General features: G+C 46.0%; 2 protein-coding genes across 2 annotated transcripts in view; one reads left to right on the top strand and one right to left on the bottom strand.

Annotated features, from left to right (window-relative positions):
- The window catches only part of LOC134844447 (double-stranded RNA-specific adenosine deaminase-like), a 296,612-nt gene that overhangs the window by 251,046 nt on the left and 17,665 nt on the right, over positions 1-27,901 (bottom strand). The window lies entirely within an intron of this gene.
- LOC134844953 (uncharacterized) lies at positions 245-736 on the top strand. Its single transcript, XM_063861779.1, has one exon. It carries the CDS (start codon positions 245-247, stop codon positions 734-736), a length of 492 nt encoding a protein of 163 aa, XP_063717849.1.

Raw genomic sequence — 27,901 nt, 5'->3', positions numbered from 1 at the left:
ATACCAGACGGAAATGTGGTTCAGGTCGCACGACCAGATGGGACATCAGGGGATAGACAAGGTACAACAAAGAACATTACACAGGTTTGATTGGCCAGGGTTGAGAAGGGCTTGCGAAAAGTGGGTGAACGCATGCTTGTCGCGTTTGCAAGTAAAAAACCCTAAAAACATAAAGTTCCCACTTAATTCCGTGGAAATCTCAGAGTTAAACGAGGTCGTGCAGATAGACAATCAGAAGATCTCAATGACGGACCCGGGATACAATCAGATACTGGTAATTATAAACCACTTTACGAAACTGGCAGAAGCGGTTCCATGTCAGACGGCCTCAGCGGAAGAGACTTGTGATCATTTGATAACGCACTGGATATCACGATATGGTTTACCGATGACATTCCAATCGGACAATGGGAAAGCCTTCGTGGGGGACCTGACAAAAGAACTGATGAGGAGATCCCACATTGCTCAAGCGCATTCAAAAACCTACCGTCCTCAAACGAACGGATTAGTGGAGAGACCGAACAAAACACCGGTGAACAAGCTCAGGGTATACTGCTCGAGATACATGACAGATTGGGATAAATATCTGCTGCAAGTGGTAGGGGCGTATAATAGCACGCAACATTCAACTACAGGGATCACTCCTATTATGATGTTAACTAGCAGGGCGAGAGCGATGCCCCTGACATTTTTCTATCCGGAATACGAAAGGAAAAAGACGTCGCCTCAGGCGTAAGTGAAGGAAGCGGTCAAGAGACAACAAGAATTGAACGAGCTCTGTAGAAGAAACACGGCGCAGGCACAGATGAGACAGTGGAAGAAGTAGAACACTTCAAGCGAAACCGTATGCTGTGGGACAATACCTCTGGGTGTTCCAGAATATCATACCTGCAAAAGGGACTTAAAAATTATGAAGGAAATGGAGAGGACCGTTTCTGATAACGGAAGTACACCAGCAGAGCCGCTTTTGTCGCTTGAGTACAGGGCGTGCGGCGCACTACGAAAATCCGAAACCTCACGTCCCATCCCCGAAGACTGGTGTATACCACAGAACATGAAAGGGCTCAAGTATCTACTGGTAGAGCCAGCATGTGAGGTGAACGAGAAAGGCACCTGAGATAAGAATGACAGCAACGAGGACGTGAGCATGGATGATAAAGAGAAGATAGAGGTGAATTTGGACGAAGGATCTTTCGCGGAGGAAGATTGGAGTGATCAAGAGCAGAACTAGGTACCAAAGTGGATAGAACCAGACCTGCCAATGACCACAGGGAAGAGAAAAGGTGATCTCAAACGGACAGGAATGAGTTACAAAAGGTATGGTGACGACTTCTTGATTGACAAGATACAACCCGATGAGATAGGCGAGGAGTTGGTGGGCGAGCTGGTAGCCGATGAAGAGTGGCAGATCTTCAACGACAGCGAGCATTCCTTGCAAGAATACTACTCCGTACAGGAACGAGATGTAGACCTGGAGCATAGCGAGATAGAAAGAAGGAAAAATACAAACTTGAGGGTACTGGAATGGATGCATAACCTTGAGACTGACAAAAGGGAAGCGCAAAACATCCAGCAAGCCCACGTATCAACAATGAAACATGTGAAGACAGGAAATCCACTATTTGGTTGGACAGCTACTGACTGGCCACTAGAAATACCACCGGATAACTTGAACCCAGCACCATCGACGGGGACGTCGGAAAGTATTTTTGTCCGGGGAGTGGGGGTAGGACTTACCCACACCGAAAATTTGATGATAAAGAAGCTCAGGGAAGTAAGAGAGACGAACGGTTTGGAACTGGATCGGAAGGAAGCTGCGTCTAACATTGGAAGAAATTTCAAGACAAAATTGGAGATACCGAATGAATATTTAGGTGACTTATGTAACATTCGCCCGGAAGATACATATCAACGGAAAATAAAACTAAGTCCTAAGACGACTGGCGACTGGCTAACGTCTAAACCGAGCTTTACATGTTTTTAACCGTCTCTACCAAGCCAGTACTTTCAGTGGTCTTTCTAACATCGGGTCGACAAAAAACGTTACTGCTTTCGGCTTCGGTCAAAACACTCAAATTAACTAAACTACATGCAGAAATAGTGAGCTCATGGCTGGGTCTCAGTATCCCCAGACCACGAGGTCACTCCTAAAATCAGGGCTACTACTATTTATTGAATTATTGTTTTTTTTCAGTAGATAAAAAACATCATCTCCATCGAAGATGGATCAACCCTTTCCCCCAACTCCTAGCTTCTCATCTTAGCAGAATGAATTCAGATGTTAATTAAATTCAATTCAGGACATAATAGGGAAGCTAAAAGTTTATATAAGTTAATAAAAGTTTCAGTCCCGAGACCCCTCCGGATTCCTGAATCCGGGGAAATAAGGCTCTTATCTTCCTTCCGGAAGGCTGGTTTTCCACCCTTCACCGTTGTTCGCAACGGCCTTGCAACTATTGTAGCGACACAAAACTTGCAACTCGGAGCGGTCTCTGCTACTTCTGCAATTTGTTGTTGTCTCTCAATCACAATCTCCGTTGTTATCGCTATCGCAACTATCGTTGTTGTGTTTTTCTCTGGTTTTCTATCAAAAATGGCCGTTTCTGACATTTCTCAGAAATATGACGTCATACTTCGAATTTTTAAATTTTCAAAATACCAGAATATCTTGACCTTCACCGTTTGACTAATCGTCCCAATAACGTTGTTTATCGCTTAAAACCGTCAATTCGGAAGGTTCGCTGCTAAAATTCCGAATCTGCTGAATTTGCATTTTGATCCATTCTGGTCGTATGTCATATACTCCCCGGTCAGTCCGGTCAATGTCCTCATTGAATCTCGCAATGTTCGTAAAATAGGTACAGTGTCATCGAACAGAATTTATAAAATGCACGAAATCACTTTTATCCGCGTCATATCAACTCACTGCAGAATATAAATGGCATCATACTACATCACTATAGCCTTCAAATTCTTTCATTAATCTGCACAATAAGGATATGACCTAAGATAAAAACATCTTTTCTGACTTCCAATGTCAATGTCCTGACTAAAAAATTTTCTCCTAGATTTTTATAAAGACGTTGGTTCGCAGGACAGTCCTGCCAACCAACAAGCTAAAATTATCCTACTACGCTTCTTCCCTTCGGAAATCTTGCTCGTTATTGTCCTGGATATTAAAACTAAGAAACTCTGTGGTTAGAAAGAACAATAAAACAATCTTCCTCTTCGAGAGATTACCCAAGCCTTTCATATCACCACAAAGTGATCAGTTCTCCTAGTTGATTAAAAACAATCATGCAGGCTGGAATATTTAGATATACTCTTCACTCAAGCCTTTCTAAATAAATAGTAAGTAAGTGTCTCTAAAGCCACTTAACTTAAAACAAAATGCAAATTTATAAATGCAACAATTTCTTCAATGTTCAAAGCTCAACTAAATGCTTCAGTTTTCAATTACAACTTGGTTGCTTGGTTCCTCACTTGAGTTTTTCACACACATAAAACAATTCTGAGTTTCACTTTCTTTTTCTTCGTCACTCCTTTGTTTTCTTCTTTTTTTGTCGTTCAGAAGTTCTAAAACTTCTAAATTCTTCTAAGTTTCTTTATTTTTGCCTCTTGTTCTTTCGACCGTTTGTCAATGTTCCATCTCTTCCTCCTGTGACACTGACTCTGCACTTTCAGTTTCTGTGTCTTGCAACACCTCGTTACCTATCCTGACGCTGTTGGAAGCAGTCCTCCAACACTTCTGCTCTTCTACCCTCTGTTTGCAACAAGGTAGGGGATCCACGTTAGATTCTCTGTTTCGGCAGACGCTGTTGTGGAGACAACGTCACGTTTCTCTCCAAATCTTCCTTCAACATCTCTTCCTTCTCCTTTCCACTACGTTCACTCGTCCTGTAAGTTCTCTTTACAGCGGTGGTCACTGCATTCCGATGAGTCACGGAGGCTCGCTTGAAAGCTCATGCTCCAATGTCCAGCTGATATTCACTGTAACGTGGAGACAACGTCACGTTTCTCTCCAAATCTTCCTTCAACATCTCTTCCTTCTCCTTTCCACTACGTTCACTCGTCCTGTAAGTTCTCTTTACAGCGGTGGTCACTGCATTCCGATGAGTCACGGAGGCTCGCTTGAAAGCTCATGCTCCAATGTCCAGCTGATATTCACTGTACACTCTGCCGTGCTTCGACCTTCGACATATGCTTCTTAGCATATTCGTACAACCATGCAGTCATGTTAGCTCTGATCCATGGCATCAATCGTCTCCTTGCCCATATCTTTCCACTTCCATCGGAATGTTTAGAATCTTGCACATTGTCTCAAAAAGATCTAGATCTTTCAGACAATCCAATTTCCGCAACTGTTCTCTCGTTGGCGCTTCCTGTCTATTGTTCTCTCTTACATGAGCTTCCAGCCATCGTATCGCCATCATAATTCCCACTATCACTATTGTTATGGGCTGTGATGAGTCTGGTAAACCCATGGAGAGCAGCTCTCCAGAGTCCCAGATCAACACCAGATTACTACGCTTGGGATACCACCAGGTTTGCAGCAAGCAATGGCAGGGAAACTTGTCATGTTTCAACATGATGCTCCTCCAATTACGTTTTGCCGAAGCTTCCAGTAATGGTTCCACTTCCATCATCACTCGGTGGATTTCATCATTCTCGTCTACTGTATCGTAATCTGTAACAGTTGATCCTCTCTGTTTCTGTCTCTCAAAGTCACTGAAGTTCCCACTCACGTATCCCATGAACTTCCTTCCCAGTATCGATTCCAACTCCTCCTTTGTTCTCTCTGGAACTGCTGAGAACATCTTACATGGCAACTCGTAAGATTATTTGGACATTCTCGTTAGTCTCACAAACTTTGGCACTGAGAAGGCTTGATCCACGATCGTTCTCGTACCCTTTACATCCACAGCTACAAAATGCACCGGGTATCTGCTCTTGCACATTGGAGCCAATGTCGAGCCCACCAAATATCGTGCTCCTGGTGGTCTACAATAAGTCTCACTGTGTCTGATGTTCATTCACGCCTCGATCGCTTCCCTCCATTTTCCTATGTGTTTCTGCACGGTTTGCAGAACTCCTGGGAATACTTCTAAACTGATGGCTGTGACCATCTCATGTTTTTGTTCTAGATTCAATAGTGACTCTAAAGAACCAAACATGCTGTAGAATCCTAGTGCAGTCACTAGATTCACCTCGGTTTCTCCATGGCAATCTGCGATCAGTTCCGTTTCCGTCCTTGCCTTCAACACGAAATTCCCAAACAATATCGTCAATTGCTTGTGTTGTCTCTCTAGGGTCTTTACGCAGTCCAGACCTCCACAAAGGTGACCTTCCAGTCCACAGACTTCCGCCAGACAGCTACCAAGTTTGACCCAGTCTTCTGGTCCCCAGCCAGGCAACTCCACCTTATCTTCCCCGTTGCTCCTAGAGGCTGTTATCATCACATTATATATGATGTTCAGGTCACGCATGTTACAATCTGCATTCAGCTCCCTCTGCACGTCTTGTGTCGCCCGTAATATTGAGTCAGTGTTGGGACTAGGACACCATGACGGCCTCATCAATTCCCACACTACCATCAGGCTCGTCCTCAGTAATTCATCTGAGAATCCCAACCCAAATTCCACTTTTTTGTCGGATTTTGGTACGGAAGGTGCAGTCACCTCTTCTTCTAAGACCAGTCCCAATTTGGTCTGAGGATTGATAGCGCTCTTAATCGTTATAATTCTCGACGTCCAGAATCTTAGCAACACTGCCTGCTCGTAATCGAAGAAGCAATCGCGTATGTCTTCACTCAAGAAAGGGTTGTACGCTATCCCTATGATTCCGGATACGTAGCTGTACGACTTCTTCTTGATCGGCCAACAGTACTCACTGGATTTCGGCAGTGCCCCCATAGACTCTTTAGTGAGTCTCAGCTCCTTGTTTGAAAATCTCCTGATTTCGTCTATCTTCCTCATGGGCTCTAACTCCTCGGGTTCTTTCATATTCACCCTCATCGGTTTGCTTTGCTGCATATCCAGCAGTGCTAGCAAGAGTAAGGCTTTCGCTCGCTCATCGCCCTCCTTCAGCATCTTGACACAGGTGTTCAATGCAGGTACTGAAATCTGTTCTATCATGAATCGAATGAAACAGAGAGCGTCTCTCCGCTTCGCACACGCTACTGCTGCTCCCTCTTGGATTATCAGATCCCTCAGGTTCGTCATAAGGAAAACTTTCTCTTCTTTTGACCTCTTCCTTTCTTCTGAATCATATTCTTCGCGAGTCAGTCCCATCATTCACCAGGCAAACCTCAGTTGTAACTCGGTTCTCACGTAAGGTACTGCCATGAGAGCGTGTATTCTTGGCGCAGTCCTCATCTCTTCTTCGAAGTACCGTAACACCACTGCTTTCCATGGAAGGCTCACTAACTGTTCCATCGTTTCTGCCTGTATCTCGGACAATGCTAGAGTCCCGTACGCCTTCTGCTTGAGGGTGGTGTCTCGCAACATCGTTTCCAGATAACCTTCCATGGCCTTTTCGTCATCCAGGGCCATCACATACCCTCTAGCCGAGTTTCGGTATTCTAACATCTCCATGTATCCACCGGTGGGTTCATCTATCGACACAGTCTCCTACACTGTTAGTCGGTTATATTCCACTGGTGTTAGTTGTCCTGCGACACTTCCCTTTCCGTGATTCATGGGAGATGGTTTAAAGTCTTTCATTGTGCTCTCTCCACATTGGCTGAGTATTTCCATTTCTAAGGTTGCTCCAGTCAGAGTGCGGTCACTTCTTCTGGATTTGTAACCTGTTGACTTTATCCCTGCCATGAGAATGGGTGGCACCATCGCTACATCCGTCAACATTCTGTTCGTGCCAGGAAATTGATAATCACCTTGTCCCAAATCCATGGCTTCTTCGACTCGTTTTCGTTTCGCTGAGTTTCACTCTCCTCGGCATCACTCTACTGTTTAGCTTCATTTTCATCTCGTTGATCTTATCAATCACCAATTTTGACCGCATCGTTCCTTTCCTGGTTCTTGACAGATACACCACCTCTCCTTTATCGTCCTGCGGTGTCATCTTGATGGGAGAGTTCGCTTCACTTTCATCAGTGGCTGAGTCAATCAACAACTCACTCAATCTCCCTTCACACTCATCAAGCTTGTCAAGGACTTCCCGCATCAACGGTCAGTTGAGACCTGTTTTCAAAATGGACTGGGTCCCATAGCTCTGGACTACTGTCCAGACTTCTTCCATGAACGCCACTCTGTCCAAATTACATCCCGTCCTATTCTCATGGTCTCGGTGATGTACTTCCCACTCATCTTCGCGCAACGTTCCCAAGAAAGGTACTCTGGCTGAGCCCTCTATTATTCTTCTTCTAGGCGATTCCATGAGGATTCTTTGTTCGTTATTTCTTGAACTGCCAGGAAAGCTGCTCTCCGGCAAATTCCGTTTCATTTCTGTAAAGGCTGTCGGAGGCTCCAGTGTCGAAACGCCTTCATCCGCTGGCTCAGTCGTCTCCAACGTATCCGCGTTGTTCTCAAGGTCACTGAAGATATTGAAATCCAGGCTGGATACTCCTCCTGTTGATGCCCTGTCGTCTTCCCCACCAGCTTGACTTGCATCTTGTTGCATGGGTTCTTCGGCTTGACGGCTTCCTCCCTGTCCGTCGTCTCCTTCTGACATATCCTTCTTTGAGCTCGAGGGTCCTTGCTTATCATTGTCGGTTCCTTCCGGAAATTTCGGTATGATCAATGTACCGGCCGATCTATCTTCCTCTTCTCCGAGGACCATTTTGATTTCCTCGCAGCCGAAGGGTGCTAGGAAGGTTCTCGCCTGCAGTGTTCCTCCCACTTTCAATTCCAGTTTCACACTAGTCAGGAGCAAGGAGGCCTCAGGCAGTTCGGTCCTGCCTCTCATCTTCATAGGAGCTAAGCCTAATCCCGCCCATTCTTCGTCAAATCTTCCGGGCTTGGGAGTCGCGGCGTTGCTTATTCGCCTTCTCGTCGCTTGATCCGTATATGCAAATCGTGTGTATTGTAACACGGCGGCATTTCTCCTTACAAAGTATGGATCCATCGTTCCCATGAAATTCCCTATTCTCCTTTCATTGGTTTCAAATGCTCTCAACCTAGGAGTTTGTACCACGGAGACTGCTCCGAGCAACATCCTTCTTATCAGAGGGAATTCGGGGATTTCTTCCGGCAGCTTCTCGTAATCACCCCAATCCTTCGTCTCTTATCTCACCTTGTGATATGCTGCAACGAGACGAGGCACTCTGGTTATCTCACCATTTTTTTTATCATAGGGTCTCAGATTCCAAAGCTTCGGAAACACCTCGATGTGTCCTCTTTCTACTTCTCCCATGCGATCACGGAAGTGATCGTCAAAATTGATGACTGTCATCTCTGGCTCTGATATTTTCGCAAATAACAGATCTTCACTCATGAGCTCCCGCAAGGTGTGGTGCTCCTATACGCCTCCACCTTAACGTCAGGGAACGCAAACGTGACTGCTGGTCCATATATCACTGTCACAAACTCCGTGGCTCCTCTGATCAATGCTAAGGGATCGGTTCTCATAGCCAAGCTCAGATCAGTTAAAAGAGGCATGCCCCCAACATGTCGTCTAACATCTTCTTCTCTTTCATTCTCTTTCAATAGTCTCGTCTTCTCCCGTTCCAAAGCGATTTTGTTGTAAGAGATATTGGATAAGAGTGTGTCTCAGGTCTCTTATCTTGTTCCACGAGTCCGTGGATTTCTTCATATCCATATTCCTCACTCTCTCTCTCTCATCTGCTCTGGACAACGTGTCAATTTCATCAGTCCTCCCAAGTTTCCGTGGGTAATCGCAATCAATGTTAGAAGCCCATCTGACCGCAGGTTCTGGATTCCTTCGGTGAGCAGCATCGCCGGTCCTTTCACGAAGCTCTCTGCTCCAAACGTCACGAACAAGGCTAGTAGTTCTACCATTGACACTTCCACTACTGCTTGGAGGAATTCCTTTATCAAATAATGAGAGACTTTTGGGTAGACTTTGCCAAGAAGGACGCGGTCCATCCGATTCCCAACCCTTCCAGCATGCTGTCCGTCCGTTCAAAGCCTTTCTGTCCCTTCACTTCCTGGGTCCAGAAAGTTTCCAGGGTAATCTGACACATTCTGTTCACAAATTCAGCGGTCTTTCCTCCAGCATTTTCCGCCAGGTTCACCTCCTTTAACAAGTAGGCATGGATCTTCGTGATCATCACAGGGCCTTGCTCAAAAGCATCTGCACCCAATGCCGCTACTCGAGGACTTAGGTGTAGCCACTGGTTGGCTTCCGGTTTGGTTCTCAAAACCATCGCCTCCAATTGAGCTCTAGTCTCTTGGGAATTCTTCCTTCTCGTGTTTTCACTTGTCATCTCCATTGCTCGGAACCATAAGTCGTTGGACATCGCTACGACCACTCGATGGTCGTCGTCTATTCCCGGTTTCAGTTTGAGCTGTCGACTGAAATTGGACAGTTCCAACCCCAGCACCTCGTCCAACACTAACATGTGCAGCGCATGGTCCTTGAATCCTCTCATCGCGTTCGAGATATCTGACCATACTGCAGGTAGTTCAGCCCTGAGTGGCCTCAAGTTCTCCATCTCTATCATGCGATTTGGGGCTGATATGATCACATCATATTTCCCTTCCGAAAGCAAGGTCACGATCGCATACACGAATTATAGTCCATCCGGGAGATTTGCATACCCCGGAGACAACGCGAATACTACTCTCGGTGTCACCTTGGTGAACGACCCCTCCTTCGTCACATCCACCACTTCACCCATCGACTCAAGGATATCCTTTATCGCTGGCCACACTGCATTTTCTGCCGTTGTAGGATCTCTGAGTCTGCTCAGAAAACCTCTACTGTGTAGATGGTCATTGATGCCAGCAAACACGATCGTAATTGGGTTCATGTCCGTCCGTCTTTGTACCCCTATAGTCAGAGATACTGATTGCAGTAGGTCCAGATCGACCGCTGCCAACATAATGACGTCCGGCCAAAACAGAGACTTGGAAGCATACACGAACTCTGAATTCGCTACTATGATGATCTTGGCCTTCCTTATTTCTGCTTTGTCATAGGCGGCGAAGATGGTCTCATCTTTCTTTATCGCTTTCCACCACTTCACCCATCGACTCAAGGATATCCTTTATCGCTGGCCACACTGCATTTTCTGCCGTTGTAGGATCTCTGAGTCTGCTCAAATACTGATTGCAGGTTCAAATACAAATGAGTATGTTCACGATGGAGGAGGGAGATAGCCTCGCTCCATTCCTGCCGCTGTCTGTCCTTTCTAGCATGCTGTCTGTCCTTTCAAATCCCTCCTGTCCCTTCACTTCCTGGGTCCAGAAGGTTTCCAGAGTAATCTGACACATTCTGTTCACAAACTCAGCGGTCTTTTTTCCGGCATTTTCCGCCAGGTTCACCTCCTTCAACAAGTAGGCATGTATCTTCGTGATCATTACGGGGCCTTGCTGAAAAGCATCTGCACCCAATGCCGCTACTCTAGGATTCAGGTGTAGCCACTGGTTGGCTTCCAGCTTGGTTCTCAGAAACATCGCCTCCAGATGAGTTCTCGTCTCTAGTGAGTTTTTTCTTCTTGTGTCTTCACTTGCCACCTCCATTGCTCGGAACCATAAGTCGTTGAACATTGCCGTGATCACTCGATGGTCGTCGTCTATTCCCGGTTTCAGTTTGAGTTGCCGACTGAAGTTGGACAGTTCCAACCCCAGCACTTCGTCCAACACTAACATGTGTAGCGCGTGGTCCTTGACTCCTCTCATCGCGTTTGAGATATCTGACCATACTGCAGGCAGTTCAGCCTTAAGTGGCCTCAGGTTCTCCATTTCTATCATGCGATTCGGGGCCGATATGATCACATCATATTTTCCTTCCGAAAGTAAGGCTACCATTGCATACACAAACTTCAGTCCATCCGGGAGATGTGCATATCCCGGAGACAACGCGAATACTACTCTCAACGCCACTTTATTGAATGACCCCTCCTTCGTCGCATCCACCACTTCACCCATCGTCTCCAGGATGTCTTTTATTGCTGGCCATACTGCGTTTTCTGCTGTTGCAGGATCTCTGAGCCTGCTCAGAAAACCTCTACTGTATAGATGGTCATTGATGCCAGCAAACACAATCGTTATTGGGTTCATGTCTGTCTGCCTTTGTACCCCTATAGCCAAAGACACTGATTGCAATAGGTCTAGGTCAACCGCGGCCAACATTATGACGTCCGGCCAAAACAAAGACTTGGAGGTGTACACGAACTCTGAATTCGCTACTACCATGATTTTGGCCTTCCTCATCTCTGCATTGTCATAGGCGGCGAAGATGGTCTCATCTTTCTTTATCGCTGTCAATCCGCCATATCTCTGGGCATCACCATCTTGGTTCACTAGTTTTGGGTACACTCTCTCCTTCACATGACCAGGTGGTGTCGTCAGCTGCCTGAATATCTTCACGTGTTGTCCAATCGGCGCTCTCGCCGTCAGGAATCTTCCTGGTCTTTCTTCACGATTCCCCTCATCATGGTTCAATCTCACATCTTGCAACGGTCTCGCATTCACTGGTCCCATCGTGTTGTTAGAGGGCAGTCCCTCCAAATCAGCAAATCTCAAGGCCGTCGTGGAGCTGAAATTTATGCTAGCGGCTATCAACGCCGGTTATTGAGTATAATCTGCTGACGGATAGCATCGCTCCATTCAGCATCCTCCTTGCATCTTCGATGAAGCTTACTCTCTGCAGGTCCAGCTTCATTAGTTCGTCTTTGTATATATGCCAAGGAGACGGTATGGATCTCGACCACAACAATGAGCCTCTGCTCGGTCTCTCCTCTCGACTGGTACTCGTCGTCTCCGACCTAGTGTCCGATCTAGATGTGCCTGCTACTTCTTCGATTGGTTGGTTGACAGGTCCTATGCTTCTCATAGGATGAATTGTCCTCCTCAACGGTGCTTCTCCCAACCGATCCTGCACGTCTGTTCTTCGACCTGGTTCGCTGGAGCTTTGTTGCCGGTAATTCGTGACGGCTGGGACCGTACCCAAGCGTGTTTCCAGGCTAGGAGGCACAAAGGTGGTAATCACCGCATCGCTCACCGTTCCCTCTTCCTTCAGCACTCTTGTGTCAAAGAGTTCTGCTTCCAGCTCGTCCAACCGCTCTTGGAAGACTCGATTCAACCAAGCTTGTCCTTCGATACTGTCGAAGGGATGCCGTCCGTGGTCAGTCTGGCCTGATCCATGGCTCTCAACTCATGTTCGATGTCCATGAGGATCATTCTTCCGGCGTTTCGACTTGTTAGGTTCCTCAAGATGTTGTTCCATCTTACGACTCCCTCGTTGTGCCTTCTTCCTGAGGCTGTCAGGCTTCTCGTGTTCATGGGCACAGTGCAAACGGTCAGTACCGCGCAACTGAATTTCTGCCAGAGGGTAGTAAACAAACACACCATCATTGACTCCCATAGTGCTTCCTGCTCGTCAGAACCTCTGGAGATGTCACTCGTCCCAACTAAGATCATCACATTGGGAATCCTCCCTGGATTCATCAGTTCCACCATCCGATATAATTGGGCTATCGTCGCTCCTCCAAAGGCCATCATCGTGGTGACCCACGAGGTCCTCAAATTTGACAGCACTCTGACCAAGCTGTCTCCCAGTATCAGATGAGATGTCCCGAGTGGTGGTTGCTGCAGGTTCACAGCTGGGCTCCAGGTAGCTCGATTGAAGCAGGCCCTCGGATCTGTCTCCGGAACTCCCGTGAAATTAAATTTCAATTGATTATTCTTCTGCACGTCTATTATGCGAGACACTTTCTTCGCTGGCATCTTTCGTACTTTCCTCTCTGGGATTCTCGAGCTCCCCATGAGTGGTGTCACGTTGCTTATCCCTTGTCTGATCACGGTCTGGGAGAGTTGTACTCTGCCCGTATCGTCAATCGTTCCATAGGGTGCAGTCACCCCGGAACCTGGCGCATTCTTGTTAGCGACCAGTCGTCCAGCTGTCTCTATCAGCCTCCTCACTGTCTGTTCTACGACGGGATCACCCAAGGTGTCACTAGGATCCGGGATTGTTACTCGATTTGTCTCTGCTGGAAGCCGTGTCTCCGTTGTTTGACTCATTTCTCGAGGCGTCCACGAGGAATATCCCTTGCAGGTATCACTTTCTCCACGGCTGTTGTCAACGCCACCTGCTCCGATCGCTCTTTGTATTCCTGCCTTAAGCGCTCGATCTCTTGACCCTGCTTTTTGTTGCAGTCTTCAAACAACTTTCTCCACATGTCCCGATCTTCCTCCATCTGGAGCATGCTTTTGGTCATCTCGTCCAGCTCCTTCTTCGTACTTCTCAGCTGATCGTTCATCTCGTCCAGATCTTGTATGGTTTGGTTCGTCTGAACCTTCTGTGTTACTTTCGCCCTTTTTGGTGGCACAGCTGCTCTCAGTGGTGAACCAGACGAGGTCGCCTCGCTGTTCATCTCCTGATGCATTCTCGTCAGCCCAGGTTTAGGCTTAGAGGGCATTGGCATCTCACCTGGTTGGTAAGTCCTAGAACTTCCCAATCCAGGCTCATTCGACAAGTCACTCCCTGAGTGAGCCCCGTTTCTCCACCTCATCACTCTCATGTTCGGGCGGTCTGTCGTGCCCCAAGATGTTGATCAGGGCGGTCAGCAACATGACCACCTCTGGGTCCTCCAGAGCGAAGTCTCGTTCGATCAGCCGACGATAGATCGCATCTACCATCGGTCCTACATATGCCTCTGCCAGGTACATCAATTCATCCAGGTTAAATTTGTCCATTCTATTCTTTTCAAGTTTGATTTGATTCGATTCGATATCTGACTCAAGTGAGTAATTTAAATGATCAATCAGGATCTAGAAAAGCAATCACGAATGTCACATTTGTCAGTTTCACCTTAACATATATCGTTAAAATTTGCTTAAAAACAGTTCAGATAAAAAGATATTTATCCTAAATTTTATTAAAATCAATTGGTTTCTAAAATTTTGGAATTCGACCTAAGATTGGACAGTCCAAACTTTGGATCTATTCCCAAGATCGTCATTTAGTTATTCATGGTCACTAACCCCTACTTACCCATGATCTTAATAACCTAACACATAACATAACATAACACACATATCACCCATTACACACAACTTAGTCTTTGGCCTAACACCCTCTCGCACATCACTCAGCCTATACTTAAGTAATATTTCTTATGTAGATATACTTGTATGTTCGTATCAGAGAATATCACGTGTACAAGCGCGCACAATTCCCGAGGATGCAATCTTCCTCTGTTTGGATCGTACACTGGAAGCGAGAGCTCCTTCACGTCCATTTCCACAAGGAAGTCCCTCAGCCTCGTCAAAGACAAGACTAGGTTTTCTGGGTCCACGTGCTGCTTCTCTTTCGCCCTCGTTACCAAGAAGCAAAAGTATTTTTCCGGTATCTGCGACGCCGCCGGAGGTAAGGCTGCTACACCCCCTATCCCTGGTTTTTGCTTCCAAAGGAATTCCACGTTTTTGTATTCTCTCTTAAAGTCTGCCGCTAACGCTGTCCTAAAACTCATGTCTGCTGTGATTGCTATCGCACATGTTCTATTTGTGAGTATGAAATCACTGTCTGTTAGTATTATGTTACTTGAATATTCATTTGGTAAGTTAAAATATGACTCAACTACCCTGCCTATGGCAGGTTTCTTAGGCTCTTCGCCTGTTTCTGCTTCTAAGTCTCCTGTTTCTCTTGCTATTCTTAATTTTTTTATTATCAAGTTTTCAGTGTGGGTAAGTCCTACCCCCACTCCCCGGACAAAAATATCCATCGACGTGCCGGGTATCAAGTTCGTTCGGTCTTGATGTATTTCATGCTTTCACGATCTACGTCTTGAATCGTGACGCTGGTCTCCTCTGGATCCGAGGTCGTTTCATTCAGCCACTCTAAGACACGCAGGTTCGTCAAGTCTTGTTCATATGACTGCTGTTGCTCGTCGTCGAATTCTACCTCGGGTTTCGACCAGTCGTCAACTCACTCATCGTCGTGATCATCGACTATGTCAATGTCTTGTGACACAGTTATTTCCTCTAGACCCACTACTTCCTCCACTATCTTCTTTAGATCTATCCTATCCACTACAAAGTCGTCACCGTAAGGATTGTATTTCTTTCTTGGTCTCATCCCGTCCTTCTGACGAGACTGTATGGTGAACGGAAGATCCGGTTCCAAGTTCTTGGGAACCTCTATCTGTTCGGGATCCTGCCAATCTTCCTCTGCGTAGGGTAAGGTTTCATCGTCCGCTTCGATCTGTTCGTTTGGATCCAGGTCCAGCGGTGTATCCGTACCTTCCTCTACGACTTCGTTTCCATCGTTCTTCTCCCTGGTGCCTTTTTCATTGACCTCACAAGCAGGATCCATCATTAGATAATCCCCTTCCTCCATGTCTGCAGGTATACACCAGTCTTCTGTCGATGGATTGTGTGGCTTGATATTCTCGTAGTGGGCGGCTCGGCCAGTACTCAGTCTATAAAAGCGTCCCTCCTGGTGCACCTCTGTAATCATGAAGGGTCCCCTCCATTTTTTTAGGAGCTTTTTTGTCCCTTTCGGTGGTATAACGTTCTGAAATACCCATACGTAGTCTCCCACCGAGTAAGCCTTTGCACCAGCTGCTTTCTTGTCGAATTTTTTTCTCTGCCTTGCCTGTGCCTAGTGAGTGTTTCGTCTACACAAATCGTTCAACTCCTGTTGGCGTCTGATCACATCCCTCACGTAGACCTGTGGGGACGTTTTCTTTCCCTCATATTCTGGGTAGAAGAAGGTTAAGGGTAAAGACTTTTCGTGTCCAGTCAACATCATGTGTGGACTGACTCCAGTGGTGGAGTGTTGCGTGCTGTTATATGCCCCCATCACCTGTGGAAGGTATCTGTCCCAGTCGGTCATATACCTGGAACAGTATACTCTCAGCATCGACACTAACGTCCTATTCTGTCTTTCCACTAAACCATTCGTTTGAGGGTGGTATGTCGTGGAGTGAGCCTGAGCGACCTGTGAGCGTCTCATAAGCTCTTTCGTAAGTACTCCTACGAAAGCTGTTCCATTATCCGATTGAAACGTCATCGGACAACCATGTCTTGCTATCCACGTATTGATCAGGTGGTCGCATGTCTCTTCCGCCGAGGCAGTTATGCAGGGCATACTTCGTGAAATGATCTATCATGACCATAACCTGATTATAACCATTGTCTGTCATGCATATCTTTTGGTGATCTATCTGCACCACCTCGTTGAATTCAGACGACTCGATCGATTGTAAAGGAAATCGCAACTTCCTTGGATCCTTGACCTGTTGGCATGACAGACATGCTGTTACCCATTTCTCGCATGCCTTTTTCATCCCAGGCCACTCAAAGCGCTTCAGGATCCTCTGATATACTTTGTCGATCCCCTGATGGCCCATCTGATCATGTGACCTGAATAATAGTTCTGTCTGATAGAGTTGCGGTAACACTATCGCGTTATACTTGTATAGGACTCTGTCTTCCTCTCTTCTTTTGCAAGCCACGATCCCGTCCTTGTTCAAATATAACCTCCCTTCCTTCTGCTTGAAGTATTGTCTCAGGATGCGATAACTATCCTCCTCGAGGTCCCCTTTATCCGGAGAACCATTCTCGATCCACCTTTTCAGGTTGCTTGTCATGCGATCATTTCTCTGCGCTCTTAGAAGGTCCGAGAGTCTGTATCTCGCCTTCAAGTACGTCTTCATGACGCTCATCTGACTATTCAGCTCGTTGGGCTGATGTGTGTCTTCTTCCATCTTAACGCACCAAATCTTCGCCAACGGTTGTGTTTCTTGTTCAAACGGCAGAAGATCAGTCCTGACTACCGCTTTCTGCGGCAACAGGCTTATCGAGCGTTTCGATACCGCTATCGTTTCTAAGTCATCCGCTGCGTTGTCAAAGACTCTTTCGCTTGGTATTAGGTAGCGATCACTGTCAGGATCCTGGTACACTTCTGTGTCCAGGTCCCTTGCCCGAGTTTCCACTAGTAGCGTGTGTATCGCTAGTTCTGACAGTTCTGATCCCGAACTCGAGTTCCTGTCTGAATAGGTGTCCATTCCTGAGTTTCGGGAATCATCATCCGTCGAAGAGGTTGTGCTGGAGACTGCGCTCTCGTCCAGATCATGTCTGTGCTTTCTTCGCATCCATCTGAACTCCCCGGACAAAACCTTGTTCTCTAGGTCCTGTTTCTCATCAGGAATTTTCTCGTTTATCTCAGACTCCCCGGACAGATTTTGTCGTCCCGGGTGTTGATCTTGTGATTGCTGGTTCTTCTCATCATCCTTCTCCCCGGACAAATAGTCTTGCAGCAGATTGTGTTCTACCTCTTCACCCTCTTTATCCCGGTCTACAAAGGTGACGGTTTTCTTTCGCTTGCTGCTCCCCTGTTCTTTCTGTCCGTAAGAAGTACTGGTTAAAATCTCTTGGGGTATTGAGGGTACTAGTTGCTGAACTATTGTCCTACAATCCCTCTCGTTCTCTTCGTGCTGTCGTCTGAACGGCATGATCTTCACCTTCTCACTGACTGTTAGCGATGCCACTGCTGCTGTCCACTCGGGGTCATCTCTGGTCACTTCTCTTTCTAACAATCCACCCAGCATCCGCATCACTTGTGGTGTGACTCGCACCGTTTTATCTAATAATGAGAGGCTGTTTATATTCATGCGAGAGAGTTCTTGCTGGACCAGGTTCGAACGCAGCAACAAATCCAAGGGGACCGGGTCCTCCTTGGACAGGATCTTTATTTCGGCTGCTTTCTCTACAGGTAGCTCAGGGTGCCCTGGAATTGGATGTCCAGACTTATCCAACCATCTCGTCAAGGGAAGCGCTTCATAAGTTTCTTTGTCCAGAAACGAGAATCCCTCCTTTATTTCCGCCTGATTGGCCTGTTTCTGCTCCAATCTTTCATAGAACTCAGTTTTCTTGCTGAGGCTGTCAGCATTCTGGTGTTTATCACGCATCCTATGTTCGATTATCATATGGTAGCCATTCAGTCTTACTATCCATCTACCAATATAACTCGGATCCATCGAGTAGGTTTTCAACCAGGATAACGCTCTGTTGTCCACGCGTAACTTGAAGGGAGCGCTCCCGAAGTATGCACGGTATTTCTCCAAGAAGGTGACTACTGCAAACATTTCTGCTTTTGGTGCGCCATATTTCATCTCTGTGTCACTCAAGACTTTGCTGCCGTATGCAATGGGACGGAGAACTGTTCTTCCGTTCCATTCTTGCTCTTGATGCAAGATTCCTGAGATGGCCACCACCGATGCGTCTGTGTCGAGAACATACATGCCCTTTTCTGTAGGCATGCCCAGCACTGGCGCTTCGCACAGTTCCCGCTTTATGTTCTCGAAAGCAACTTGTGCCTCATCGTTCCATTCGAACTTCTTCCCTTTGTTGCGCATCAGCTTCTGCATCGGATACACCTTGTCCGCATATCCTTTAATGAATTCTCGGTAGTAATTGGCAAACCCTAGGAAGCTCATGAGCTGTGTGTCCGTTCTGGGAGCTTTCCATGTCAACACTGCTTCCACTGCTTCCGGGTCCGGCCTCACACCATGCCTATCCACCATTCTTCCTAGGTACTTTATCGAATCCCTAAGGATTTCACATTTCGATGGTTTGCACTTTAATCCTGTTCTTTTCATGCATCCAAAGACCTCTTCGAGCCTATCAATGTGGTCTTCCAGGGTCGGTGTCGCTATGACCACGTCATCCACGTAACACATCACGAGATTCCCGTACTTCTTGGTCACTCTCGTCAAAGCCTGAGCCATCAGTCTTTGAAAAGTGGCCGTTGCATTGCAAAAGCCGAAGGGCAACCTCTTCCACTGGTACAGTCCCAATTCGCACGCGAATCCGGTTTTCTCTCTGTCCTTCTTTCGCAGAGGGACCTGCCAGAAGGCAGAACCTAAGTCCAATGTGGTGAAGAACTTGGCATCACCAAGTTTAGATAGGCTCTCGTCTATTCGCGGTATCGGGTACGCATCTTTAATCGTTACCGCGTTCAAGTAACGAAAGTCGCAACAAAATCTAAGCTGCCCCCCTTTCTTTTTCGCCATTACTACCCCGCAAGCCCACGGCAATTTCGAGGGTTCTATCATGTCGTATTCAAGCAACATTTCTATTTCCGCTCGGCACGCTTCCGATTTATGTGGCGTCATTCGCCTTGCGCCTTCCCAATGGGGAACGGCGCCCTCTTCTAGTTCCATTTCGTGTTCGACGAAATTACAGCAACCGATATCCGCCTTATGTTTTGAAAATACATCTGCGTTCCGATTTAGGAGGTCCCGCAATTTTTCGAAATCTCCCTCACCTATTTTCCCTTTTAAATGTTCTATCTCTGGCAAAACCGGTTTGTCAGATTCTAGTTCATATGACGAGGGGCGTTCCGGAAAATTCGAGCAGCTTGATAAGCCGTCGTCCGTTTCGGATTTCATTGAAAACAATTTATGAATAGATTTTAATTCATTAATCCTCTTTAAAATTTCATCTTTATTGGCATGATAAGGTCAGTCTTTCACACTATATTTCTTCAAGCTTGGTGTCTCCTCATAGTCTGTCCTCATCGGCAAAGCGTAGCCAAGCTTCTTTCCACGCTGGATTGAAACCGTGCTGTCCAGTGTGTTCAACAACACACTGACACACAGTCCGTTTCGCGTTACCGAGAAGCTCCGGCCTAAAATCACCGAACTCTGGCTATTTGGATTCGGTACTAAGCAAACCTGTTTACTATCACTTAACCAATTCAAATTTCTCATTCTAAAAACTGCTACTACAGCTTGTCCTGGTTGTAATTTTACTTTTCTATCCAAAAAAACTGGTACCTTATTTTCGTCTGTTATTATCCTATTAATTGGTCTCTTAACATACTTTCGGTCCGGGTTTCTAATCCGTATCAGACCGTTGTTCAAGTCAATCATCACGTCAACATTCCTGACTGACAAAATCTCTGCCCAAGATGAATTGGTCGGCGTCGTCCAGATTCTCTACCACCAGGAAGCTCATCCAAAGATCCCGTCCTCCCATGTGGAGGACCGTTATTGGTGTTCTTCCGGCCACGTAGATAGCTCCTCGATTGGCGGCGGCCAGTCGGAGATTCGTTGGAATTAGATCTTCCCGCGTGAAGCCCATTCTTTCCCAAGTTTTTATCGGCATCACACTCACTACCGCTCCTGTGTCCAGAAGCCCTGTGACTCCGATTTTTGTTCCGTTGGTGTCGAGCAGATGTGCGGTCACATCTGCTTCCTACCCAATGTGTACTGCGTCTTGTTCCATCATGGCGTCATGGCCTATCCTGCGGACTTTGAGTTCCTCTTCTCCCAAATAGATCTGCCCCATTTGGTCATCATCTGTTGTTACATAAGTCCTGGTGTAAATACTGATTCCATCCACATTCAGCATTACTTGATACGGCCCATAGACCTCTAGGTAGCGTCCATGAAGTTTCTTCATGCGAGGGCCACTCGTCGTTAGTAGTGCTCGCACAGCTCTCGACTCGGTGCGTGGCTCCACCTGCCTCAGATAATCTGCATATGTGTCCAAATGCATCAAAGTGAACTCGGATGGTTCACTCAGATTTCTTATTACCTGGTGTCCAGCCACTGAGATTATCGACTGTATCTTATTTCCCTGCGGCACCATGCCGAACCTCTTACCGGAGATCACTTTAAGTTTCATGTCTAAACTGCTTGGTGTTTTCGTCTCCTCGAACTCCGTTGCTTCGAAGGTATTCAATTGCTCCTGAAGCTTTTCATTTTCCAGTTCAAGTTTCACTTTTTGTTCGATCTCTTTGGTCACCAATTCCTGCTGTACTCTATTCAGAGCATCCCTTGCGGCTGCCTTATAATCAATCTTGAAGTCGTCAGCCGCAGTTGCTGGTTCCGGCTCACGTGCCTCCTCTGTTACCGCTTGCATCTTCTTTGCAGCCAGCTCTTGAGGTTTATCCTTTCTGCGTGCCTCCGCTTCACTCAAAAGTCGAGCCTTGCTGGCTTTCACTCCTGACAAAGCTTCTTCATGTCTTGGATGCTTGATGTCTGCCACTGCATCCCAGAATTGCGGACAATCTGATTTAAAATGACCTTCCAAGTTGCAAAAGAAACATCTCGGGCCGAATTCCGCAATTACTCCTCTCATGAAATCCTCATGGTCCAACTCTGACGCATCTTCGTCCTCGAGGCTAAAGCCTATTGCTTTCATGCCTTGTTTGTAAGCTGGGCATGCTGACACATGATGGTCTGTTGAACTGCAATTAGCACAAGAGCGTCACTTGTCCATATCATCCCTCGGTTTGTACCAATTGTTCCCTTGGTTTGCTGGTCCGTTGTTAAAATTGCCATAATTGTTCTTGTAATATCCAGATCTCGAAGGAGGTTTCAACAAAAGATACTCCTTTGATTTGAGCCTCAACTTCTCCGGTGATGGCGCATTAGTTGATAGTGGTGTGTAATGCGTTGCTAGCATCGTACGAAGTTCATCATTTTTCACACCATCGATGAATTTTGAGGCTACGGCCAGGTTCATCCTTCGGTTTGACTCATCCGGTTGGCTGCGTCTTCTCAGCATTTCCAAATCATCGAGAAACTTGTCTATGGTTTCATCTTCTCGTTGCCTCCGTTTCTTGAAGCGCATCATCGCCTAGTGCCCCTGCACCCCTGATCCGAAACGGTTTAACAAGATTTCGAAGATTTTTTCAGCAGTGTCACGTTGATATTGCTTCTTGGCCATGGCACAGCACAGTTCAGGGCTGTCCCTTCTAAGTTGCTGGTGAGCGCGCTGCATTCCTGTCTCTCCGATAAGTCCTCTTCCTCGAAATGCAGCTTCATTACCTCTATCCAGGTATCAATACAGCCATCAGATTCGTCTTTGTAGCATCTTGGCTTCTTAAAGACTCTTCTGGACTTCTCACTGCGTTCATTGGTTCTAGATAACCGCGTCAGGAATGTCTCCAAAGACCTGTTCAGGGGTTCAAATGCTGTGGCCATTGCCGTAGCATCCCTTGAGTGTCCCGCTTGAGTGTCCTCACACCTCGTAGAAGGCTCTGTGTGCGGTGCATCCCTGCAATCCGAATCACCGTGAGCGCTTCCCGCTTGGCCCACATGACTCCTCCTTGGGCTTGCATGCCCCCTGTTGCCGGAATCACTTCTCCCAGTCGCATGTGTGCTTTGCGTTGGTCGTTCGTTAGAGGTTCGTCTGTTCCCCGTTGAACTTGCTCTACTGTTCGGGCCCCATGCTCCATTACCCCTTGTGGCATAGCCTGACGAACTGCCCCTGCCTCTAAGGGATCCATACGTCTTCCTCCTTTGATGTTCATTGAAGTTCACCCTCGGTTCCCTGCTGGGACCTCCCGAGTTCGGCTCTCCTTCTTTTGGTCCACTCTTGCTGCTTAGTAGCCCGTCCAACCTATCCATGATAGCCTGAGTTCGCCTCTCCATCATCGCGTCTATCTTTGTGTCAAGAGTCCCAAGAGACTGCTCTTACTGAATTCTTAACTTCTCCATGTCGGCTCTTAAGCGTAACTCCCTCTGTTCCGCCTCTCTTGTCATTCGCGACAAGTTCCTCGTCATATGTTCGTCCGTTCTTTCTTTCAAGCGTTTTTCGCTCCTGCCAACTTCTTGTCTGTTGCGGTTTGTTTCTTCCCGCAGACTTTCTCTTTCAATGTGAACTGCTCTTTCTAGTTCACTCATCCTCATTGACATCTGCTCGTTTTGTTCTCCTAAGCTGTCCACTATGTTGTTTAAGGCTTCCTCTAGTGCTGCCCCGTTATCCACGAGTGGCGTCACTAGTGGTGGTGTAACCCTGTCGGTCCCAGGTAACTTCGTGCTTGTCGAGATCCGGGCCTTGACGCGCTGCCTCGATGTTTTTTCAATATTTGTCTCAGGGTCATTTAACGCATCGCTGAGCCCTCTGGTTCTATTCTCACCAGGTTCTGGCTCCGAACTTGCCCTTCTCGTGTAGTCTTTTGACTGGCCCGGTGTGTTTGCCTCTTTGCTTATCGTTGTCACTACACCAAATTTGTCCATGGTTCCAGTCTCTCTTCCGACGTGTGCCTCACTCTCCTGGATCGAACTATTGAGGCTGACTTGAGATCCAAAGTCCCCTTGCTCCTCTTCATCCTCTTCCTCCTGGGACTCACCATCGTTTCCTGCTCCTCCTCCCATGCTGAATGGAAAGACGTTTCCAAAGGTGTTCTTCATTCTTTCTGAGAACGATGATGACGTTGTTTGTTTCCCAGTTCCGCTTGCCATCATAGTGTTGTCTGTCGGAGATCTTCTAGTTGCCGCTACTTCAGTTGAGATGTCGGACAGTTCCGACATCTCTTCTCGATCCAATGTCCCGGTGGAAGTGGCAAAATCATTGCCTTGTTCTACCGGAGTAGATTCACTCGCCAGCCTTCTGCCTCTCCCTTCTAGTCCATTTACTTCCTGGTTGTCGTTCATGGTATGGTCCGTATTGACTTCCACTTCTAACAGTTCTTTTCGCTCTTCTGAGGTCTTCTGACTTCTCGTTTCAACCATTCTGCCTGAAACCGTCCCTTTTTTATCAGACCGGGATCGCTTGATCCAATCCACAAAAGGATCGGTCATCGTCTTTCTCTGCTCCTCAGGTATGAATTTCCTAGAGCTATTACCTCGTTTTGGTATCCTTGACTTGTCTAGACTCATTCTCTTTTGTCACTTTTTAATGCCTACTCTTGACTCAATTGCTAGAGACCTTATAGTTTTATTAACAATAATAATGACACAACACAATAAATTTCACCAGATTCTATTAAATAGTGACCACGAATCCCTGTATGTTATCAGAGTACAGTTTGTATAAAATTTATTCACACTAACCGAATATCGGTGGTAAGATTTGAAAACTAGCACAATATGATGTTATCAGTCAATTTACCCAATCAAGCACAGTTTATTTTGATTTAAAATCAAAAACCAAAATATATATATTTAATGTCAAACTATGAATACCTCTATGAAAAAAACGTATGTGTAATGTACTCTTAGTCGGTCGCAGTACAATAGTCGAACCTGTCTTTTAAAGAAAAAGCCTTCCCTGCTCGGTGCACCAAACAGACAAAACTTTGAAGGCAGTAATTTTCTCAAGTGGGCGTCTATTGCACCCACCGAGTACTGTGTTACCTATCTGCCTTCGGACTGCCCGAGCTAGACCTACTAAAATCCTCAGGGCAGTCACTTTTCCCAAAAACTTATTATGTTACAATCCACACCAATGAATCACGCTCTTTTTAATTTAGAATTAGTGTCGCGAATATCCGAGTTCGGACCTGTTTTGATTTGGTCTGGTTCTTATTGAAAGGCAAGTTACCAGTGCAGTCACTGATACCTAGCCTGTGTGCTAATAACCTAATACCTCTCGCTTTTTAGTCTTTCTTTCGTCTACCTAAGTCCTTTAATAAAATAATACCCCTCCGGGTTGGCACAAATAGGACCCTTCCGGACTAACAAAATCTAGACCCTTCCGGATTGGGACCCCTCTGAGTTGGTTAATATAAGACCCCTCCGGATTTGGAGCCCTCCGGTTTTGTAAAAGTAGCTTTTCGGAGTTTACCTTCTTTCAACCTATACCCCTCCGGATACGTTCTCCGATGCAATTTTGCTCTTTCAATTAACTAGGAAGGGTATGTGCTACTTTCCTAGACCCTTCCGGATTGAAGTTAAGCCTCTTATTTGACAATTCACACTGACGATGAAGGGTCTTATCGCTCGCCTAACTTCGGCTCGATTAAGGTTTTGCTGTGCCTTTAGCCTTCCTTTTTCGTCTAGAACAACCTAAAGTTACTTTATTCAACCGCTATCACCTTTTAGTAGGGGTATAAGGGCTTTTCTAGAAGAAATTTATAAAACGTGAAGGGTGTACCCTTCCAAATTGAGGAATTTGCTAAAAACAATCTCAAAAAATTTTCACGCTTCCTTTTCCGAAAAACTTTTGTCTCTATCAGTAAGCTCAGCTAATTTCTGATCTATTGGTACCAAGGATCAACTCGATATGCCCAGTTGTTCCAAAGTTATTAACCAAAACGTCTTTTTTCTAAACTCAAAAATTTTTTTCTCTTATAGGTTCCGCCTAACTTTTTCCGCAAATCAGGTCCTTTCGACTTAAAAATTATTGATCCGAGCTCAGAAGGCCTATACTCTTCTAGTTCAATGCAAAAGACCCGATCTAAAACGCTTTTGCTGAAAAATTTTGCGAAAAACTATGCTACCTGTACCCCTCCGGATTGATGAATCCACCAAATCAAACACGTTAAGTTCGATTTCTCTGCAACCCGGAAGGCTTTCGGGTAGCGGGTTTTAAAACTTGTAGATTCACTAGTGGACGTTGTCCGAACAACTATTTTTACTGTTGTAACTCAAGAATTTCAAAAAATTTTCTAAATTTATAGTGTTCCGTTTTCTCAAAAATCACGAAAATTCGGTTTTTGGTTCCAAAATAGTTCCAACCACTTCCGAACTAAACTTAACCGGTTCTATCTATTGTGGTAGTGCAGTTACGATGTAACACACTAACTTAGCGCTTTTTTCCGTTTGAAAAAATATCGATATCTCAAAAATCGCGACTTGTGGGGGGATCAAAATATCGCTATTTTGACCCTAAAAACCGGTCTGTTTTCGTTGTTTTTCACTGAAAAACGATATAAGACTATTAATATAGGCTATATAAGTAACAATATTAGTAATACTATACCCCTCCGGGTTTGTTTAGTATCCGAATTAAGGTGCTTAACTCGGATATTCGCAGTTCGGTGAAGGGTCACTACAGTGCAGCACTGTCGAGCCCCCCACAGATTACTATCTTAATTTTTGTACCAAAAGGGCTACAAAACTTGTTAACGATACCCAACAGTCGATTGTTGTCGTCGTTGAGCCTCTTCTTGTTGCTCGTTGTACTGCTTGCCGGATCAGTCTTCTCCCAAGACCCTTCCGAATTGAGCGCAAATCAGCTGACCCTTCCGGATTGAGCGCAATTTATCATTAACGTGCTTAAATGCTCAAATAACCCTACAGTACAAGCCTCACAAACGGGCTACAAAACTGATCGTAACGATCCTGACTGATATAAATGCCTGTAACAACAATATATCTATCAACAACAAACGGGGGGGTCGGATCACATCTTGTCTGGGGGGATGATTTCTACTGATTTTTTACTTTTTTTACTGTTTTTGGTTTTTTCGGCAATTTTTATGTTTTTTGTTTTTCTTGGGTACTATACTACTTTTTGTTTGGCTTTACTTATATCTTTAAGTGTTTTTGGTCACAAACCACTCAGGGGATGAGGGGTTCGCGATTCCCCCCACCCTTCCTGGTTCGTGAATTTTCGGTCTTAACTAGGGTAAAAAACTATTCACGGTAATCCGGAAGGCTTCCGCGTTCCGAGTTACCCTTCCGCCCCGGCGGTTTAGGTCTATTAAGGGCGTTAATGTGAGCATCCGTTCGGCGCGGAGTGCTCGTTAACGGTTCTGCCGGTCATGATGTTAAAAAAGAAAAACACCCAGGAGCGCCATAAAAACATACATGTAACATTCGCCCGGAAGATACATATCGACGGAAAACAAAACTAAGTCTTAAGACGACTGGCTAGCGTCTAATTAGAGCTTTGCATGCTTTTCACCGTCTCTACCAAGCCAGTACTTTTCGGTGGTCTTTTCTAACATCGGGTCGACAAAAACGTTACTGCCTTCGGCTTCGGTCAAAACACTCAAATTAACTAGATTACATGCAGTAATAGTGAGCTCATGGCTTGGTCTCAGTATCCCCAGACCACGAGGTCACTCCTAAAAACAGGGCTACTACTATTTGTTATGTTACCATTGTTTTTGTTCAGTAGATAAAAATCATCATCTCCATCGAAGATGGATCAACCCTTTCCCCCAACTCCTAGCTTCTCATCCCTATCAAAATGAATCCAGATATTAATTAAATTCAAGTCAGGACATGACAGGAAGCTAAAAGTTTATGCAACAGGATAAAAGTTTCAGTTCCTTTACCCTTCCGGATTGATGAATCCGCTGGATCAAGCTCGCTAATCCTGATTTTCTCTTAATCCGGAAGGCCGTCTCTCACCCTTCACCGTTGTTCGCAACGGCCTTGCAACTATTGTAGCAGCACAATAGTTGCAACTCGGAGTGTTCTTCTGTTATTCTGTAACTCGTTGTTGTTTTCCGATCTCAATTTCGTTGTTGTTGCTAGCGCAGCTAATGTTGTTCTGTTTTTCCTTCTCGTTTTTGTCAAAATGGCCGTTTCTGACGTTTCTCAGAAATATGACGTCATAATTCGAATTTTTGAAATTTTAAAATACCAGACTATTCTAGCCCTCACCGTTTGGCCAATCGTTCCAATAACGTTCTTAATTCTTAATAATCATCAATCCGGAAGGCCTACTGCTAAAAATTCGAAGTCTGCATAAATTGCATTTTGGCCATTCTGGTCGAATGTCACAGTGCCCCAGTTCTCACAACATGCACTTGTGCATGTGGCACCAGCTGCGATAAATTCGGCAATCACCCTCTGGTTTGCCCTAAAATTAAGAGCAGGTTTGTCAGACATCAACTTGGTAATAACATAATTAGAGATGCCTTCACGTCAGCTGGTGTACCATCAAAACTGGAACCAGTTGGGATGCTGCGAGACGACGGTAAGAGATGGAGCAACGCTAGTACCGTGGATGAACGGAGCTGTTTTGGCCTGGGACTTTACCTGCGTGAGCCGGTTAGCGGCATCTAACGTCGCCACCGGGCTCCAAGACGGTCCATCGGTTGCCAACCAAGCAGAGGTGCGTAA

Source organism: Symsagittifera roscoffensis, chromosome 4 (assembly GCF_963678635.1).
Source record: "Symsagittifera roscoffensis chromosome 4, txSymRosc1.1, whole genome shotgun sequence".
In the NCBI taxonomy this organism is placed as follows: Eukaryota; Metazoa; Xenacoelomorpha; order Acoela; family Convolutidae; genus Symsagittifera; species Symsagittifera roscoffensis.
This window is presented reverse-complemented; position numbering and strand designations above follow the sequence as displayed.

What these genes read in the sequence shown, in the direction of transcription:
- LOC134844953 (XM_063861779.1), top strand. Translation starts at nt 245, where the DNA reads ATGACGGACCCGGGATACAATCAGATACTGGTAATTATAAACCACTTT.